General features: G+C 48.2%; 1 protein-coding gene across 1 annotated transcript; it reads left to right on the top strand.

Moving 5' to 3' along the window:
* The first annotated feature begins 8,810 nt into the window (after nucleotides 1-8,810).
* LOC117854912 (uncharacterized) lies at nucleotides 8,811-9,582 on the top strand. The gene has a single exon (XM_034737173.2). The coding sequence runs from the start codon at nucleotides 8,900-8,902 to the stop codon at nucleotides 9,377-9,379; it is 480 nt and encodes a 159-aa protein (XP_034593064.1). The 5' UTR covers nucleotides 8,811-8,899; the 3' UTR covers nucleotides 9,380-9,582.
* Nucleotides 9,583-12,165: the final 2,583 nt, after the last annotated feature.

The raw sequence follows: 12,165 nt of genomic DNA, 5'->3' as shown, positions 1-12,165 counted from the left end.
CCCTCATGGAGCAAGATATCACGGCTAGAGGGTGAACGATCCGGTCTTGCTCTCCAGCATGCATGCGAGGAAATCGTTTTGCCCCAGGGAAGCAGCTCCGATCCGTGGTTTTGCCAGTGAGTGCCAGGAGGGCAATTTTTCCTGATTGTACAAGCAGCCTTTCGTGTATTTAATTAATCACAACGCAAGGCGCATTAACAATTCACTACTGCCGGTCTGCAAATTTCTAATCGCCTCTTTTATCGGTTGATTTTCCACTCTCAGCTTTTTTTCCTTTTCTTTTGCGAAGGATATGATCTTTTTTTATTTGTCACTCGGGAGTACTACCTCAAGGGGTTTGAGCACCAGAATTGTTCTCGATGATGCTCGAGACATTAGTGGACTCGATCACTCAAAAACTAAAGCAACTGACCACGTCCGACGGTCCGAGCCCATCAGCTGAGCAGCCTGCAGCCCCTGCACTACCCTACTGCGCAAATTCTTCTTCCATCAATGCCATGAGCGAGCCCATGACTACGCGTGTTGAGCTCCTATAAAAGCCGACCCAATGCGGTGCCAGTGCCAGGCCATACCGAGTACCAAGTACCAACACAACCACACAAGATCAGGGCCAAGAGAAACGCTACCCCGAAAATGATTTGTGTTGGCACGTCAAAATTAGCATACTGAAGGGTGAAATTGGCACCCACCAGCACAAAGATGATCGGGGCCACCGGGCTAGTGCCTGCCAGCACAGAGCCAGCTCTGTGCTGACGGGCGAGCTAAGCGTCCGCCAGCACACATGGGATGCATATGTGCTGGCGGGTGCGTTAGGTGGCCCGCTAGCACAGATGCCGCCCAGATAAAGTCGCGAACAGCTTCTTCACCAGCCAACCTTCCATTTGGAGCTCTTGTTTTCTTTGGAGGAGGTGGCTATAAAAGGTAAGTATGTGCCATTCCAACCTTCATTTTCAACTTCTATACATCATTTCTAGCTTCATTAGGTTGTCATCTAGATCAAGATCTAGACCTAGAAGAGAGAGAAAATAACTAAAGATGGATTATTTTTTTAAATAAAATTCTATGGTCATATTATAACCATTACAATGCTATGTTTATCATTTTAATGTAATATAGAATTGAGTTTGATTATATTTTTTCTACTTATTAATTATTACATCCATAGTTTTAATTGATGAATCTCATTGAATTTAATACATAATTGAGTTTGATTTTTTTCCTTCTACTTATTAATTATTACATCCATGGTTTAATTAAGTTTCATTTAGGGTATAGATAGTCCATGCAGCCAGCAGCCTGACAGCCCAACACAAAACTCGGTTTTTTGGCCCGTCCTAAGCCTGGCCCGGCCCGTAACTCTTTGAGCTCGGGCTGGCTCAGCCTAATGGCTCATGCCGGGCGTGGGCCGCCACCTCGGCACGACGGGCGGCCCGGCCCGGCACGATTTTAGGGTGCCGGCCTGTATTGGCCCGTTACCCTCCACCCCACATAAAACTAAATCTAAACCCTAACCACCACTACCCCTCCTCTCTCTCCCGCCGCCACCTGCCTGTTGCCTCTCTCGAACCTCTCCTCCTCTCTACCGCCGGTATCGCTTCGCCACTCCTCTCCTCCGGTGCTAGCGCCGCTACCCCCTCCTCTCTTCCACCGCCGCCACCGCTCCACCTCCTCTCCTCCGACGCTCTTACTTTTCAATCTTAAATTTGTGAATGATATAATATGGCATATCTGCATACACACCTCCTCATTGATGTAGTCACCATATGCTGTGTCATCTGCTTCATCAATATGCGGATCTATGAGGCAAAAGTAAATAAATACTTTACAAATACAGCAAAGTGAAGTGTGTATGAAAGCACAAGAAAAATAGTACATACCATGAGCGACTCTTTTTTTACGTCCTTGCACGACACAGTGGTCATTGTTTGTACGATCACCCACATCGGCTTCAGTTCCATCTATGTTGCAGCATAAATCATCAGATTTCATATAGTGAGTGCAATGAATCTATGGATGAAGTACGAAAGAATGGTGGAATACGCATACCTTTTCCTGTTACGCTTAGTATACTTCCACTTTGGCTTTGATGGTGGTGGATCTCGAAACACTATCGTCTTGTCCTCCCAGTCAGTCTCGCCACAAGGGAAAAACAAAGGATATGCCAATGGGTCATAACAGCCATGGTACGCCATAATATAGTACGGATCATCTCATTTTCCATATATCCAATGCTCCGGGAGAACCTATGCTGAGAGTTATTGCCATCAACCTAGATAGCCGCAATCTGCTCCATTTTGGGTGCATTGTATCTCCTCTAATCAATAGAAATCTTGGTATTCAACTCAATCATGTACTCTTGAATATCTGCAAGAGTACCTAGGCTTGTGAACACTTGGATGTACGGATTGTCCCGTAAAATACCACGGATCAAGCGGATCCGGTTCTCATCAAGATTAGGGGATGTCTTAACACGATAACCAATACTATCATCCGTGTCATAAATGTAGAGCTGCATATGGCGTGGCCCTTTCCCACCCGGCACAAGTGGATCGAGCTTATGGTAAATCTGGCCATGTGCCTTAAAGGTATACACACCATTACCTCTTGCATACGCGAGATGACGGTCAATGGAAAACCTAAAGCTGGTGAAAGAGAAATGTGAGTTGAAGTACCATATGTGCTTTCTGAAATACCTTGCATCCCTATCCGTTTGACTCGTAAATAACCGGCGAAGCTCAGACAAAACTTCTGGGACATATATGTGGACCTTCCCATTCCTGCAACATAAAGCAGGTCTTTCACCAAGGAACTTCTTCGCATTGCAGAACTCACAGTTTTTGGCCTTCTTCAACACATGATGCTTCTTAGGAAGGTTCATGTACACTCCATCAAATGGTTCAGGACCCTTAGAAGCCATATCCAGATCTCTATAATACTTGTAATGGATATCTGCCATAAACCAATAATTAATTATAAACCATCTTGTTGCGAGAGGAAAGTTACATTCATTTCAATAATATATAACATACCTCGTTGGTAAAATACCCTCGCTTCACCATCATCTAACTTATCATCTCCTTCTTGGTCAGGATCCATCTCATCTAAATTGTTCTCTGTTTCATTGTAGAATAGAATACAATATATTAATTGGGATATTGTCAACGTACAATGAAAATCATAGACAAGACCAAGTGATTTAAAGTTACCTTCTATTCCGTGCAATGGATTGTCTGGTTCTTATAAACCAGATTGATTAGGTTCGGCATTTTCATTATTAATAGAACCCCTTGTTCTTGGACCAGACCCTAACTGGGTTACCGCAGACTGCAATGTTCCAATAGGGGTTTGTAACCCTATATCTGAAACATTCGCCCAAAAATGGAACAACATAATTATATATAGTATAAAACAATTAATGGAATTTGAGAAAATAGCTCAAATATAGTACCTTGTTTAGAAATTTTATTGTGTCGTCCATTGTTATTTTTTAATATTTTTTGTTGTCTTTCAAAGTCAGATAGTTCAACATATCTTTTCCTTTCTCTTAACCTCTTCAGTTCCTCCGGAGACACCTCTACTCCAATATGTTGGTCACCTTATTAAAAAAACTTATATACGCATCCATGTGCTTAAATAAAATTTTAAACATAGGCAGTACAATTTCAAACATGCATCTGGAGTTGCAATGTTTGCCGTTACCACAGATTGTCTATATCCAATTTCTCCTGCTTGTAGCGCAAAATTAGAATAATTGCAAGTCGCTGGAACTCCATCAAATTTTGTAGGCAAAAATTAACATGCATACCAGTGAAGGCGAGATTAGGTTTTTCTACATCAAGGAAGATTGCCTCTTCCTGGCACTTTGAGTGATGGTAATTTGCTCTTCTTTTGGCATTCCTCACGCTTTTCTTATCAGCTGACATTGAGGCAAATGTATGCCCCTCCTTTTCCATGCTTTCCTCCACTCTCAGATCTTGTAGAGACACATCATTAGGGACAATGCTAATCATTGGTACATCTTTAAATATATAAATATACATGCCTATTGTTAGAGGCGATATCCTGCATGTATGATTATATGCTAGGGCTACATGGGTTTCATATAAGCCATACCAGTAAACACGAAGTCAGATGTTTGCTTACTTCTCTGTGACAATTCAATATTTGCCTTCCCTCGTCATCCGTTTCCTTGACTCCATCCAATCCTAGAACATCCAGAGGCATCTCATCAAGATCTGGGATGCAAATTGTAAATGCTTAAAGATATCAATTAAAAAACCTATTGAACATCATGTCAAGGTACTACTATCAGACCTGATACGAAGATTGGTAGCATATGATAAGTTCTCAGTGATCTTGTATAGCTGGGGTTCCTACTAAGCCAATCCCCACCAACATCACCCGATCCATATCATGAGATATCCCTGTGAAAGTAAAAAAAACTATATCATAATTTAAGGATCCTACTATACTGACTCACAATTTTTAATGAATGTATAAGATATTGCCTAATTGTTTGAGAGGTGGTTCATCACATGATGGTTCTCCCAGAAGTTCATGCATGACACTGCCTAATTGTCTGAGAGGTTCCAGCATGCCATTGCTTGATTGTCTCTCCACCTTTTTACGCTGATGATCTTCCCTTCTCTTTGCATTCCACTCAGCCTTCTTCTCCAATGGCATATTTGCATATCATTCCCTTGCTTTCTGTCATTCTGCATCATCAACATTTTCACCTGCGCTCAAAAGGTTACATGGATAAGTCTCCTTAATATGTTATGTGCAACCAGAACATTGGGATTCAACCAAATATGAAACCAGAACATTATGATTCAACCAAAAATTAGATACCTTCTCTAGGTCTCTTAACACCATGGATCGATGCTCCGCTTACGTGTGTGTTCATCACATCTCCAAGCACGGCTCGATGACCCATCTTGATCAGATATCATGTAATGAAAGATCTGATGGATTATGTACTGTTGGTGAGTAAAAAAAAGAATTTATCATTCTTTGTAGAGCAACACAGGTAACATGATACAATGATAATGGAATAATACGTAATGGCTAAAAGTCAGCCGCATAAACACAAGATATAGGGCATTGTCATGAACTCAATGTATAATGTAGACAATGTCATGAACTCAAAACATCATGGATTATCACTCTCAGATATCTAGAGATTTTGGAGTTGTACACAAACATAATGGATTATCAATCTGACAATGTTTCGTTGCGGTCTAGGGTGGAGAACATATGGAATCATCACATTGTGAAATTACATGATCAAACATGCATAAGTACCTTATATAGTAGGAAGAAGATGAAGGTTTAGGGCCTTACCTAATTGGCGTGGTGATCTTACAACAGTGGCCTTCCTTCGCCGGGCGGTTGCAAAATTGATCAAATGGTGCCGACAGCCATTTGAGTTCCAGCATGTAGTTCCACCACGAGGATGTGGAAGTCCGGCAATAGTCCTCAGTGGAAGGACTAGTAGACCTTTGATCTCGATTGCGTTCCTACGTTAGGGTGTGGAGGTCCAGTAATAGCCCCTCGGTGGAAGGAGGACGTGAAGCAAGAAGGAGACTTGGACGTAGGAGAGAACTTGCCATCGCCATACCTATAAATTAAAGGCTCTCAATAGGATGTCTACCAATCAAGAGCGTGTAAAAAGGAACGAAACCACGGAGAAAATCTTGGAGTCGCGGGACGGCAAAGCATGGAAAAGGAAGGAGATCATGGAGAAAAATTAGGAATGGAATTAAAGTAAATGCTCTCAAAAGGAAGGCTCCCAATACAAAGGCTACCAATCAATCAAGAGCATGTAAAAGGCATGTAAAGGGATGGAAACCGTAGAGAAAATCATGAAGTCGCGGGACAACATAGCATGGAAAAGGAAGGAGACCATGGAGAAAAAATAGGAACGAAATTAAATTAAAGGCTCTCAAAAGGAAGGCTCTCAATAGGAAGTCTACCGATCAATCAAGAGTGTAAAAGGAAGGAAACCACGGAGAAAATCATGGAGTTGCGGAACGGCAGAGCGTGAAAAAGGAAGGAGACCTCACCCAAAAAATCAGGAACGTAATTAGCGCGCGGGAGGGTACGCGCGGGTGGGTAAGGAGAAAAAAGAGGTTTTTAGCAGAATCATTTTCTATCATCCAGTTTTTTGTCCTCTCACCCTTCGTCACACCTTTTCGTCACCCTCCTGCCCTGGCAGGTGGGGCTCCGTGAGGGGTACGGGGGTGTAACTCTAAGTGGGAATTGTTTTCAATTTGCTCGCTCTTTGGGTCCTGCGTTTTTTAGGGTTTGAAACTTGAGTCCACTTCCTTCTTTTCTCCTAGCTGTACTACTGTTATCTTGATCTCTTGGATTCCATTTTGCGAGATCCCCTGTTGTACTTTATGGTCGGATAATTCGTAGCACACGTTTTGTGACTGACTGGCACTAACAAGCCACAAAAAATGCAAGCTTCATATGATTCAAATCATTGATCTGCATTGTTATGCAAGTGCTGCGTGTATTTCGATACTACAGCTAGCAAGGCCAAAAAAAAAAAAGACCGTCAAATATGGCACGCGAATAGGATCTGTGCGGCTTTGATCATTGCTTTTTAATCATTTTGGGATTGTATATGCCATGCCATGCCCACAGCGAACTAGATGCGCTGCGCAGGCCTGAGGACTCGCCTGAGTGGACTTGAAAGAATAAAGCCATGGATCAGGTCGGAGCAAATATTGTAATGACTGTCCTACCCTACCACTACCACTCTACCAGCCAGAACAAATGCTGCAATCCACAGTGAAAACGCATGCAGTTAAGAATCATAGCGCCCCTATAAAACAGAACCCCAAGCAGCCAAGTTGATCCACGCAAAGCCGCGAACCATAGCGATCCAAGTGCGAAGGCACAGGGTAAACGCAGGGGAAACCAATCACTATGGCCATGCGGTTGCGGCGGAGGAGTGCCTTCCACGGCAGCGGCCAGCCTCAACCCAACATGGACGACCACGACACGCACTCCGAGCGCGTCACCAAAGTCGCCGGGAACCCCTGCCACGCCGGCGGCGGCGGCGGCGCCGCCGCCGCCGTGCAGCAACACACGGCTGTGCACACGGAGTCGTTCAAGGAGGTGGACGGGGACGGCTACGACCCCCGCCGCGGCCACAACAACCACGCCCTCCAGCAGCAGGCGCACCTCCAGTAGATGCCAACGTTGATGCATGGGGTACACACTGCACTGCAGCTAAAATGATCCGGCAAAAAAACGGGCTACTCGTACGTACGTAAATAAATTGTGCTCCCCCAGTTGATCCATCGGTGCTCTGCATCCACCGATATGAAAATTTGTGCCCTGTACCGGCTGGTATATCAGGCCTGCTCGTTTGATTTAGCTCAGCTCGTATGATTGCTTGTCCCTTGTCTCCTCAGAAGTTAAAATCGTAGCAAAGATTGCCCCAAAATGAATCGTAGGGTACGCTGTCGTTACAGCAAAAGCTGAGGTGCACATGACCAGCAGGAAGTGAGGATCGATCTGTTGGAGATGATCAGGTGAAGGACCGGACCCCGGCTGCTCCAGTCCACAGCAGAGCATGCAGCGCAATCATGATGAAAGGTGGAAAAGTTTTTACCTCTCTTCACACCCCTTCAGACCTTCACAAAGTTTATTAGTGATTTCTGGTACATATAACTAGACCTAGAGCATTTTTCAAACCGGGCCAACAAAAGCCCGATTTATTTCGGATCGAAAATTTGAGCCCAAAACTATCACATAGATATTGTCGGGATCATTTTTGGGTCAGCTCAGCCTTCCCGTTCTTCTTTAATTAATAGAAAAAATAAATGAAACAATAGTCTGGACGGGCTCGGCTCGGCCAGATTTCTTTTCGGTATGATTTTCGATAACCATGCCGGGCCCTGTAGCAAGCGTGACGACGGCGACGTCCTGGAGGCGCTCGCGGAGCAGCTACCGCATCAGTTGTGTGAGAACCTCGGCCTAGAGCAGAGCAACATCGTCGTGCGTGGGCTTGCACAAACCCAGCAAGGGTGCCCTGACCTTTGGCACCAAAGCTGCAGCTAACCCGCTGTGCCCACGCCTGAACTTGCTGCTCAGATGACCTCGTCGGCAGGCTCCCGCTGCTCAAGGACAATGAGCATGTTGAGTGGAGCGCTGGAGCGGCCATGGGAGAGGGAGGAGAAGACTAAGATAGAGGACCGTGACCTGTCAACTTGCAAACAGAGCTCGCGTATCAGTCGATCCACACCAGCATCTCCGTCCATCTCAGCATGCCAACGTGGCAAAACTACCATGCAAAGCTACCTCAGGGGGTCATTTAAACAGTTTTGTGCAGGTTAGAGAGTTAAACATCCGGTTTTGTAGTACTTGAGGAGGTGATATGACCAACGCGTGATACGTTGTGGGGTTAAAATGCAACTGCTGCATATTTTTGCTACTTGCCTACTACAGCTAGCAAGGCAAAAAATAAGCCGTCAAATAGGGCACGCGAATAGGATCTCGTTGCTGCTTCACCAATCACCATTTACGGGGCAAGCCGGATCATTGCTTTAATCATTTTGGTATTGTTTATGCCATGCCGCCCACAACGAACTAGATGCTCGTGCAGGCCTGAGGACTCGCCTGACTGGACTCGAAGAAGAATAAAGCCATTGATCAGGTCGGACTGTCAGAGCAGTGTCTGTCCTACTACCCTACCACTACCAGCCCAGAACAAATGCTGCAATCCACATTCCACAGTGAAAACGCATGTAGCCTAAAGCAATATCGTATCGCTCCTATAAAACACAACCCCAAGCCGATCGATCCATGCAGTGCCGAGAGCCAACTGCCAAGGCACAGGTAGCGCAGGGAAACCAATCGCTTAGCCACCAGCGTGCCAGCAGCCATGCGGAGGAGTTCCTGCGGCTACGGCGGCTACGGCCAGCCGCAACCCGACATGAACATGAACTACCACCGCAGTCACTCCGAGCACGTCACCAAATTCGCCGGGAACCCGCGCCACACCGGCGGCGGCGGCGCCGTGCAGCACCACACGGCCGTGCACAAGGAGTCGTTCGAGGAGGTGGACGGGGACTGCTACGACCCCCGCCGCGGCCACAGCAACCACGCCCTGCAGCAGCAGCAGCAGGCGCACCGCCACCACAACGGCGGCGGCTCCCACCGCTACGAGACTTACCAGGAGACCTACGAGGAGTCGTGCGAGGAGGAGACCTACAGCGCCGGCCGCCGCCACGGGAACGGACACGCCGGCGGCGGGCGCCGCTACGAGTACGAGAGCTACGAAGAGACCAGCTACGAGGACGAAGAGGAGGTCGTGGGCGGCGGCGGCTACGCCCAGCTCAAGCGCGGCCAACGCTGCGCATGAGCTAGCAGCCATTGCGCCGGCTCTCGTGCACCTGGATGCGAGACTCCGTATTGGTAGACACCACGTTGATGCATGGGGTACACAGCACTGCAGCTTAAATAATAATCTGGTGATGCCGGGCTAATCGTACGTAAATAAATTGTACCCCCACAGTTGATCGGTGCTCTGCATCCACCGTATAAAAATTTGTGCTTGCTTGTCTCCTTCAAATTAAATTTGGAATCAGCGATGGTGCCCACTGTGCAGCCGCTTACATAATGTTTGACATCGGCTAAGCAGAGCCCACCCTTGCCCGTGGAACTCGCGGTCGATGGCGAGCCAAGACGCGTCCTTGAAGCAGGCCGCGAGGTCTCCGCCCGCCGCGACGCCGGCGGAGACGGAGAGCACGTCGACGCCGTCCGCCACCGCGGCCTCCAAAGCCGCCAGGATGTCGGCGCTGTAGCGCCCGCCGGCCCAGCACGCCTTGTACGCCGGCGCCATGCCCCTGGCCGGCGCCCGCACCGCGTCTCCCGCCGCAGTGCTGGCCGTGCGCGTCCCGTGCCTGAGAACGTCCCGCGGCGACCGCTTCCCCTTTCCCTTGGTCCAGTCTGGCCCGGCGCCCTTGTTCGCAACGACTGGTACGACGCCGTGAAGGACCGCGCGCCGATGAGCTAGCTTGTTGTGGACTTGTGGCACGCCGACGCGGTGAAGTTGGACCCTTCCTTGGCCCGCCACGGGGCCCCCGGCCCTACCCGGCGTCATCGAAGCTCCGGTTCTCGGGCCACACCCCGGTGTCGACGAGGCCGATGAGCCGATGACGACGTCGCTGCCTCCGCTGGTATGCGCGAGGAAGTAGGCCGTTGACCCTGTCGAGGCCGAGGTACTCGGGGGTGCGGGACTGCGGGTGGTGTGGAGGTGGAGCACGTGGCGGCGCTGAGGACGAGGACGCCGGCCCCCGGCCGGGCTTGTATTGGCCATGCTGACGATGTACGTGTCCGTGGCGTCCGTCTCGTCGCCGGGCGGCGGCGGCGCCTCTGCCTAACGGCGTTGGAGGGCAGAGCCGAACGTCGACATCAATCAAGGCCTTCTTCTTCTTCTCTTTCCACCGGCTGTGTCTTCTACTCTTCTTCTACCTCCTCGTCGTCTCCATGGTGGCGTGCAGGAGAAGGTGAGCAATCAGGCAGCAGGCTCCAGTTGAAAGGCAGTGGCGTGGAGCCGGAACTAGCGGCGCGGGTGTGGCGCCTGAGGCCCGAGGAAGCCGGCGCCGGAGCCGCGTCTTTAGTGCGCTCTGTTGGCGGATGGATCCGCCGGTGGCAGCACGGCCTCGTCGGCCGACGTCTCGCCGACCTGGAGAATAGGGGTTTTCTAAAAATATCGGATCAAGTATTTTTCAATGGCACCCCTAATTTGGATCGCAATTACTATAATCGCGATCCAAATTAGGAGGATTTTTTAAAGTCTCTAATTTGGATCGCGATCCGATATTTTGCAAAAAAAAAACCTACGTATTTACAAGTAAGCACTCCGTCGTCGTCGTATGGGCAGGTTCACCCTCCTCTCCTCTCCGCGATCCAGCGCCGCCGCCGGCCGCAGCGCCGTCGGTCACTGCAAGCGCAAGGCTCGAGCCATCCATCCCTTCCACATCCTCAAGCCCTAGCACGAGCTCTTCGCTCCAACCCATCCCCTCCCTCGCTCCAAGGACCTAAAGCGCGCGTATTCGCCTCAACCAGGTACGCTTACGCCTCGCCGATCCTCCGCCGTGCTGCTTTGATCTGTGCGCCGTGCCGCACTGAGATGGCGCCCCCGATCCGGATGCTTCGTGCCGGCGAAGCCCGGTGGCGGTGGGTGTTGGTGGCGGCGGCGTGCGTCGTCCATCCAACATCTTAATTTGGTTTACTTGTGGACATGTGTTCTGACAGAAATTTATGCATTCATTTCTTTTGCTTCCACACTGTTTTGCTTGAAACTGATCATATCAATTGTTTGCACTAACATAACATTTCCAAGTTCTATCATAAGATCATTGGCTACTTGGACGCATTCATTGCCCAGAAAATGCCTAGAAATTAGCAGAAACTCTTGTGTGGGAGGATCTGATGGAAAAACACAAAGTCATGTGTGCCTGACTAATGGAGAGCATGAAATTTATTGCCAAATGTAAGACATACACTACCGATCTCTATCTCATCAGTTCTACACTTGCAGAGGAATGACTAGCATGGGTGCCACAAAGCTATGGAGTTATAAAATCCTTTCGAAAATGAAGATTTTTTTTATGACAGATCTTTCAAAACAGGATCCAAAACTGCAGATCTACTTGAAACATGTTTGCTTCTTTGTGCAGGGGTGGCTTGGGCTGGGCTCTATAGAGAATTTGCAACAAGATGTCCGTGGAAACAAGGTACCCAGCAAACCTTTGTGAAGAAGTGGCGAATCTTGTTGGAGGAGGGTGAGAAATGGGCACTCGACCAAAAGTGGGAAGGGTCCTGCAGTGGCAGTGGTCAGCATGTGTTCCTTCAGATGTAATGGCCATCTGTGATCTGAAGATTGTTCGTTATATGCATGCATAAGGAAGTGGAGTTTTGGTTAGTGATAGGTAGTGGAAACAGGTCTTGCGAGATGGTGAACTTTGAAAGTTAAAGCTGGTGTGTTTCAGTCTTTGCAAGTGCAAATGTTCAGTATTGCAAATGTTGATTATCTTTCTTCTTAATATTAAGATACGCAGCTGTCCTACGTATTTTCGGAAAAAAAAAGCAAATGCTGATTACCAGGGCAGAGCACCACTGCCTGCTTTTGCAGTTGTCTGT

This window comes from Setaria viridis, chromosome 5 (genome assembly GCF_005286985.2).
Source record: "Setaria viridis chromosome 5, Setaria_viridis_v4.0, whole genome shotgun sequence".
NCBI classification, from domain to species: domain Eukaryota; kingdom Viridiplantae; phylum Streptophyta; class Magnoliopsida; order Poales; family Poaceae; genus Setaria; species Setaria viridis.
The sequence above is the reverse complement of the archived record's forward strand: the minus strand, read 5'-3'. Positions and strand labels throughout refer to the sequence as shown.